The sequence below is a fragment of the Corylus avellana genome, chromosome ca1, assembly GCF_901000735.1.
Source record: "Corylus avellana chromosome ca1, CavTom2PMs-1.0".
Classification (NCBI taxonomy): Eukaryota; Viridiplantae; Streptophyta; class Magnoliopsida; order Fagales; family Betulaceae; genus Corylus; species Corylus avellana.
The window spans coordinates 34,693,400-34,702,490 of NC_081541.1; the positions used below are offsets into that span (position 1 = coordinate 34,693,400).

The 9,091-nt window shown below is 37.2% G+C and overlaps 1 protein-coding gene and 1 non-coding gene across 2 annotated transcripts; both read right to left on the minus strand.

Annotated features, from left to right (window-relative positions):
• Window positions 1–110: 110 nt before the first annotated feature.
• LOC132175241 (guanine nucleotide-binding protein subunit beta) lies at window positions 111–5,528 on the minus strand. Its single transcript, XM_059587117.1, has 6 exons — window positions 5,161–5,528; window positions 4,952–5,046; window positions 2,898–3,322; window positions 1,898–2,255; window positions 1,415–1,528; window positions 111–368 (listed from the first exon to the last, which is right to left on the minus strand). The coding sequence occupies exons 1-6, from the start codon at window positions 5,264–5,266 to the stop codon at window positions 333–335; spliced, it is 1,134 nt and encodes a 377-aa protein (XP_059443100.1). The 5' UTR covers window positions 5,267–5,528; the 3' UTR covers window positions 111–332.
• Window positions 5,529–7,490: 1,962 nt separating this feature from the next.
• On the minus strand, window positions 7,491–7,562 carry TRNAE-UUC (transfer RNA glutamic acid (anticodon UUC)). The gene has a single exon. It is a non-coding gene; the product is annotated as a tRNA-Glu (tRNA).
• Window positions 7,563–9,091: the final 1,529 nt, after the last annotated feature.

Consider the following 9,091-nt stretch of genomic DNA (forward strand, 5'->3'; position numbering starts at 1 on the left):
AGAGGAAAAATAATAATAATAATAATAATAATAATAAAGGATTGAATGTACATGGTGAAACATTGACCAGTGAAAATGGGGGAAAAGGAAAACAATAGGCAGCATGCGGATAGAAACAAACGGAAATAACTTTTCTTTTCTCCAATATTCGGACTGTCAGTATTCTAAATTACAACAAACAACATTACAGGATTATGGTTTCTCATACCCTAGTAACATAGTAGGGATACAAAACATTTTACCAAGGGGATGTAATGCCATGAGAAGGCAATGAGAACCATGGGCCTGAGGAAAGAGAAACTCAAGAAGTTAGCCTTTTCTGCTGGAAAGGATCAGATTACCCTCCTATGCCCTCCAAAAGCCCATATCTACATAGAACAAGGAAACAGAGCTCAGATTTTATTTGCTTGCAATCAAGAACATCTATCTATATCTTTTCTTTTGAAAAATGAATAGAAGTAAATAAAAAACATGCTTGATAAGTTTCTGTAAATAAAAACTATGCTTGTTAAGTTAACTCATCGCAAGTACTCCCTAATGAAAGAACGGAAATCGTATGTCAATATAAGAGAATTAGTTGTATAGTGCTAAATCATGACTACCAACGAGGAACTGGGGGTAGCTGACATACACAATGAATGCCAAGTCATTGATATTCAGTATTATGGTTCAATGCTAAGTCGAGCTGCAACTACATCTTCTAGTATACCTAGGAAATTGACATTGTTCTGAAGAGAAGTTGACCAAGTGCCAACATAAAACCAGATACAACATAGTAAGGTTCAATTGCCAATTTGCCACCTCCTAAGAAGAAAAAATTATGTAACCATGGTAGGAAGTTTATGCTTTGAAAACACAGAATTAACAGTAGGTATAAATTAGCATTTATTTTTTAATTCAAATTATTAATTTAAATAATAAACAAAACATTCATGAAAGTTACTAATAGACTTTCTTTAGATTCATGTACCATAGAGCTAGTGTACACACACGCGTATGGAATTTTCTTGACTTGTCCAAAATCTCTACCATTGTCATTCTCCAAATTCCTCTAATTTTTATACTTGTTCTGAATTTGTTCATGGATGCAAAATTTAACTACATAAATCACAAAAAGAAGCATGGACCCATCTGTTGCAATTGGAAATTTTGAGGATATATAAAACTTTAGTAGACAGGAAACCATTTTTATTTTATTCACAATTATGGCACTTGAACTACATCTAGGAAGTCTATAGTCCAACATGTAAATAATTCCACTTTTCATCACACAGTGTCATCCAGAGGGCAACAAAATGTAGCATTGGAGTACAGACTGCGCAGAGAAACTTCAAATCAGATTGCCTCATTCTTTTTTACCCATTTAATTTGCATCTATTTATGTAGTGCTAGCCAGGTCAAGGTGCAGACTAACCTTTAGGTTTGTATCCCAACTTCCTGTACATAATGCACTTCCATCAGCTGACAAACCCAAGCAGCTAATCCGGCCCTCATGTGAGTTTTGGAGAGATCCCAAGTTCAAAACCATCTACCACAAAACATGTGAGGGGTTAGATCCAAGTCAATAATTAGCATGCCCTGCCACAAGATCCACTTAATTTCACATTCTCATAAACACATGCAAATCTATTGGATTTTTTTTTTTTTGGTTGGGGGGGGGGGGGGTTTTGGAGAGATAATATGAATGCATGGTCAAGAAGATCTACTTGCGACTTAAGCACCACTACAAGAACTTACATTTTTTTTCCCTTCCCTTAATGCAAAGATGATAAATTTACAGAATTGGACACTTACATTCTTAGCAATTCTGAACACATCAAAAGTAGCCTGAGGAGTAATAGCGAGCACTCTAATGTACAAAGTACCACCTTTTAATCAAAAAAAAATTGCAACGTACCTTTGCCAATAATGTGTCCCACACATAGCAATCGCCATTTGCGTATCCAGCAAAGAGAAGTCTTCCTGATATGGAGAATGCAATGGAGGTCACATGTGGGACATCATTATCACCATGCTGCTGATTGTATACTTGGAGTTGGTGCCCAGTTCTGATATCAAATAACCTGCAACTTCCATCATCCGAACCAGTTCCAAATCTATTGCCATCTGGAAAGAACTTCACAGAATTAACATCTCCCTCATGTCCATGAAATGTCCGCGTTGCTCGACTTGCAACACGAGTATCCCACAAACGGGCAGTACCATCACAGGAACCAGATACAAACACTCTTGAATTTGATCCGTTGATCGAGACACTGAGAAAGCAACAAAATAAAAATAAAAATAATGCGTTGAACAGGAAAATATTTGGGTAGGCAAATACAACCTAGCATGCACACACTCATGATGGATTGAACCCACCCTCCACCTTTCGTGTATGGAGGGAGGAGATTCCTTTTGTACCAAAGTCCATCGACAAGCCTTGAACAAACATGTTTGAGTCCAGTTCACTAAACTCAAACATCTTTTTTTTTTTTTTTTTAATGAATACTCTAAACTCAAACATCACTCGAACAAAACACAAATATGGATGCAGCGTGGTAGTTTCATGAACAAAAGAACAAAGGAAAATTCTCCAGGGCAATTAGCGTTCAAGAGGTCATAGAATTCATCACATAATTAACTACATGAATATCCACTAATAATTGATTTTGTATGAAAGCATTTAAAGAGTGATTAAGACTTGAATTTTTAGTTCAAATTCATATATATATATGAATTTGAACATTACCAATATGTGGATTTGAAACAATTAGTTGTAACATGGTATTTCAAATTCATGAAGCAAGTGATTTGTTGAAACAAACCTCTAATTTTTCTCTTATAACTAAAAAAAAATGTGCACAAATTAGCTTGTACACAAATCAGCTTTACCAATGTTTAAAAGTCACCTATACCTTAGTACATCTGCAGTGTGTCCAGACTGAAATTCACCTCCAAAAACAGAAGTCCTGAGGCCTGTAGTAATATCCCACAAAACACATGTTTGATCGCCAGAACTGGTGATTAGGTGAGTGTCCTCATCTGGAACATATTGACAGGAGGAAACATAACCCTTATGCCCACTAAGCATTCTTGAAACTGGTAAAGTTCCGTCCTTGTCTGTTGGGGAATTCAGGTTAAAGATAGAGCAGACACTATCAAGACCACCACAGGCAACAGACTGACCAGTCGGTGAGAAAGCACAAGTCATAACCCATGCACAAGGCAGCTTTATGGCATGAGTTTTCTGGCTTGTTAAAGCATTCCACACAATCAACCGACCATCTTGAGATGCACTGACAATTCGATTCTTTTCAGAAGTCCAATCCAATGAATACACCTGCAAAATTCTTAATGATTAAAACTTCTATTTAACCCCATCTTCTTGAAGTGGCATAACAATGATAGCAATCTAATAGGTGAAACATGTATTTCTTAGCTTAACACTCACTCAGAAAGGCCAAAAGTAAAACAACTGGAAATTAGGTACTAGTTTCTAGTAATAAACATTACAAAAACTACCAGCCAATATCATAACATTAACTTATCATAAAAAGAAAAGGAATAATTAAAATTGCCCAAGAATAAAGTTACTTTCTATTCTGCAGCCACAAGGTTTACCATTTCTGTTATCTCTATTGCAAGGGCATCATATCTTCCATATAAAAATATTAAAATGCCTCAGTTCCCACACTCTTGCACCTATCAACCCTGCTCTTAAGAAACCAACTAATAAGAGGGAAAAAACAAATTGAGCCTAGGCTCTGGGGCTTTCTAGCTTCTTTGTCTTTCCCAGGGATACTCTGAAGATCCCAATTTCCCTGGTTACCTAATCCAAGAAGTATATGAGAATAAATAAATACGCATCAAACTAGTGTTTCTTATCTTTGTTGTTTTGATTAGAAAAAAGCATCAAACTAATGAGAGTGGCACAACAAAGCACCATCTTCCAGTCAATTCAATCACATTTTCACAAATTCCCAAATTAACAATAAATATAGGGATATTCGGACATTCTCTTATCTGTCTCTTACCACAAATAAGAAAAACACGATTCAACAAGACTATCCTAGTTCACATAATCGTGACCACCAATGCTGGGCACTTGTTAGGGAAATGTTGTTTATGAGAGAGAAGAGAGAGGAAATAAATACATATGATGATTTTACTTTCTAATTTCTTACTATAGAAATAGATGCTGAAAGGTATGTATCTGTATGATCTTATAAATTTTCAAAGGAATTCATAAGTTATTGTGTCCTTGCATCTAGATCCTTGGAAGTTACATACCTGGGTGGCCCATAACCATGTCGAAATCTAACAATGTGTCCTTGCCAACTTCAAGATTTCTTTCCAAATTGGAATTCTCAAATCTTGAGAAGAGTTGAAGGTGTAGCCACAAAATTCATTGAACTAGATTCCAGAACTGGAACTGGATGTCTAACTTACCCTATATTAAGAAATATAACTACGAAGTACCTACTTTCCCTCTATGACCTAGCTCTATCCCCATTTTGACCACTTCTTTTATTTCTCATAACACTTACGAAACTACAACTTCTGCTGAAGAGTTTGTAGCAATTTCCAGTATCGTCCATAAACTCAGGATTAGGATCCTCTATCTTTCCAAGATAAGTCCACGGTAAGTTCTTAAAATCGTTCACTTAAACGGTTTACATTTCTCCACCATAATATTCTATGATCTTAATCACTAAGAACCCCATCGTAGAGTTACCCTAATATCAATACCTTTCCATAACACATTCTTCCAGTTTCCAGATAGTGACTCACAACTTCCATACCTTCCTATGGTCCTACCCAATTCCCTAACTAGAAAATCCCGAAATACAAACACAATTCAAAACTTCTTCTGGTAATACAAATTGTACAATCACAATTGCGCAAACGATAGAAAGCCTACCAAAACAATCAAAAAAGAAAATACATTCACATTACGTATATCAAGTACCTTGCCTGTATGACCCTGCAGTGTTCTACAGCAGACCAGATCCGTGGGTCCGAAGCTCACCGGTGTCCGGCCCTGCGACCTCGCGTACCCCGCCACTGCAATACTCACCACCACACAAACCAAACAGATCTGAGCAACACGAAACACCAAAACACACAAAACACAAACGCATCGAAAAGAAAACCCTAAAAATTCCAAAAATTCCGCACCGTCCGTGTCCAGCAGCGAGAGCCGCTTCTGCTTGAGTCGCTCCCTGAGCTCGCTCACCGTCTCCGTGGCCGCCGCGTGGCGCTCCTTGAGCTCCGCTACGGACATTATTCCTTGAGAAAAAATGGTCGACTAACTAGAATCGGCCATTTTCAGATTCCACTATTTGAGCCCTAGCGTTGGTTCGTGGTCGCCCTTGGACCTAATTGGTAGCGTTCAGAGTGTTGAAGGGGGTTTGTGTAGGCTCGGTGCTGACAGGAAGAGGAGGAGGAGTCGGAGCTGACTGAGTTTAACGCCGCCGGGCCCACCTGGGTTCCACGTCTCGCACGATGTAGACTTGTTGGGCCCCACTTGGCATTAGGCGGTAGTTAACGATCGCAAGCGTTGCACTTACAAAGGATGTCTATGACTGACTTAGTCCTCTGCTTTTCCCGCGGGAAATTATATTAATACAAAATTAATCCTTAAAAATTATATTTTTATTTTATCATTATTCTATAAAGAATAATTCAATTGACTGTAGACCGAGTATAAAAAATTTATTTTCTCTTTCAAACTACACACTCCTCAATTCATTTAATCAAAACTCTACTTTAGCTTTTTCATCTTCATATATCATTCTAGATGACTTATGATTCTATAGCGAAAACAACTTCATTACTTTCTATTTATCAGACGATAACTCTTTCGAAAGTTCGAAGATATGCCAAACGTCTCCATAGATAAAAACTCTTGAGAGTTATCAGCCTGGTGGCTTTTGGGCCATGATATTATGCTTAAAAGATCCGAGTCAATCCATTATATATAAGAACTAGTCTGCAGTAGGTAGAGGTCAAGTTTGTGTAATATCTAGTCTAAGGTTACCTAACCAACCATCTGTCTCATGTATACTCCTTGTTCTAGAAGATCTTGTCTCAAGTATACGTACTTATTTATCAAAAGGAACAAAAACAAAAGGATTAACAAACTATTATCCATCGAAAACATGTGCTCCTACGTTAGAAGAAAGATAAAAAGTTTCATTGTTCTTAGGCAGGAGCGGTCTACACAAACAAGCATATTCTGTAAAGACGGTCAGGCAAAGCTAAAAGAATACGTTAGAAAAAATCTCAAAATTTAATTAGAGGGTGATTAATCATGGGGATCTGGATCCACCTTAGGTGAGGTAGTTCAAAACTACCGCACCATGCGGTAGCCCTAGTTTGGGTCGTTTAGGGTAATAAAAGAATAATTTTTTAAAAGAAATAATATAAAATTCACTTAATATTAAAAAAAATTCAATAATTTAAAAAATAAAAATATTAAAAAACTAAAAAACTCCACACTGCACATCATCTTCATCTTCTTGTTGCTCCTCTTCTTCTTCTCCGGCTCGTTCATTTATTTTCTTCTTTTCTTCTTTTTCTTCATCTCCCCCAGCTTGCACACCGTTTTTTTTTTTTTTTTTTCACTACCATTGACCCTTTTTTTAAGGCAAGGATAATTTTCCATGCTTCATCCATGGAAAATGATAAAAGCATATAAAATTCATTTTTATATAAACCAGCCATGGATGGACCATTTTTTCTTTTTAATCCTCAAAGGAAATAGTGTGAGAGTTGGGGGAGATGAAGAAGAAGAAGAGGAGATGAAGAAGAAGAAGAGGAGGTGAAGATTGAGAAGTGTTTTCTCTTATACAAAGCTTTAGGGAAAGTTTTTTGCTCTGACACAAAAGCATATAAAACTAACCAGGCCAATTACCCATAAATCAAACAAGAGTAGGACCCAATAAAACTCACAATCTTTCCAAAACCAACATTTTCTTTCCATTCCCCAACATTTTCTCATTAACCAAATAGAATATCCACAAACTTAAGCTAAATCCAGAAAATTAATAAAAAAGAAACCCCCAAATTCAATACCCATATGAAATAGGACCTAGAATTTATACCAATTGAAATGGAGTTTTGAGTTTAGAGGCCTCCGAGCTCCGGCGATGGTTCATCAGAGTACGTTTGCCCACGGCGCCACCTCTTCCTCTCGGTTCACTCTCTCTCTCCGCCTCCTTCTCCCTCCCTGAAATCTGTTTCTGGTTCTCCCTTCTTCTTTTTTTCTTTCTTTAGTTTTTTTAAGTATTATTGTTTTTAAATTTTTAAATTTTAATGAATTTTATATTATTTGTATTTTAAACCTAATTTTTTTAAGTGGAAAACGGTACCCGCAGGCATGCGGAAGCCGGATCCTGGGGATCTAATTCAAAACACAATCTTGAAAATAATGCACCCAAAAGCATTTTAACGTTTCTCTTATTTATTATTTAGTAGCTCTTTATATTAAATGAAAAGATAAAAAGTTCCGTTGCCGGGAATCGAACCCGGGTCTCCTGGGTGAAAGCCAGATATCCTAACCGCTGGACGACAACGGAAGGTTGAAACTATTACTCTAATATTTTTAAATAACCATACTTTGTGCGATGACTTGATCCACCCAAGAACATTGGAAGATCGAACAAATCTTCTAGTGGATTTCTTTTTTCATGCAACTGGGTCCCCCAAATAAGCAAAGTGACAAGAACTCGACTAGACGAACAAGGCCCAATCCAAAGCAGAATGAGACGAGCGTCAAGAAAATTGCTTCCTCCTATGTGTCCTTATGTTTTCTAAGATGCCTTGCTCAGGTAATTCGGCTATTCACTGAGTTGCTTTCAAAGCAATAAAAGATGTACGAGCAAGTGAGTCCTGCACCTAAACGCCCTAAACCGTATAGGGCACCTTCGGGTTCCGCCCTTAATTACCTCAATTTTTTTCATTTCGAATCTGAATTTCTTGAAATCCAAGGCTGTTGTTTCCCATAAACCATATTATTGAAACCATATATCTGCTTTCAGTCCCAATCAAAGGAAGCTCAAGTGCAAATATAGGTTATATATTGGACCAAAAAATTAGATTTGGCTTTTCATTCACGCTTTGTTCGCATAATGACAAATACTGATTTCATCCCTAGAGTCAAAGTCATGCTCCTATACTGAAAAAAAAATTTCATCAAACAAAAACTTCCTCCGTCTCACTTTTTTAATAAAATTTTCTTCGAATCAAGATACCGTGCAATACCCTTGCCCTATTAGGGGGTATGTGAGTCCATGAACAGGCCCCACCTACTCGAAAAGGTAGGGGTATAAACGAGCCGAGTTTGAGCGAGTTTCTCTTGTTTGGGTTCGGCTTGTTTAAATTTTACTCGAGCTCGAGCTCAAACCGAGCTTAAGGACAAGCCAAAAAAATCGAACTCGAGCTCATAATAAGTCAAGCTGAGCCGAGCCAGTTTACAAGCTGGCTCTTATATTTAATTTATTAATTTATTTTTTTATTATAAATTTAAACTTCAAGCACTCTTAAACAGTTCAAGAAGCCAGCTTGCATATGAGCATTTGCTTAGCCTGGCTAGCGGAATATGGAGCCCGAGTCAATACAATAAGGTTGGTTTCAAATAGAGAGGATATATACATCATTTTATAATAAAATGATGCTATTATAAGAAAGAAAAAAATCATCAATTTTTAATATTAATAAGAAGAATTATGTGAATAACTACCAATTTGAGCTTTATACGAGCTGCTCATGAGCTTAGCCGAGTCGAGCCGAGGTAGCTTCATTTAATATTCAAGTCAGGATTCATGTTCATAAAACGTTTCATTTAATATTCGAGTCGAGCACGAGCCGAGCTTATGCAAGCCGAGCCCGAACTCGCCGCGAATAGCTTGCTCTCTTAACAGCCCTACGAGAAGGTCCCTGGGCAACTTGGGCTCCATCTGCTCAGGACGCCTAGGCACCTGTGACCTGCCTGAACAAGCAGGGCTCGCTCATGGGCTTTATTCATTTCCTCCAACTTTGTTAATGCCAAAAATAAAAAGAAAATGGTAGTTGCTATGGACATGTAAAATTATTGAAGATTTTGAAA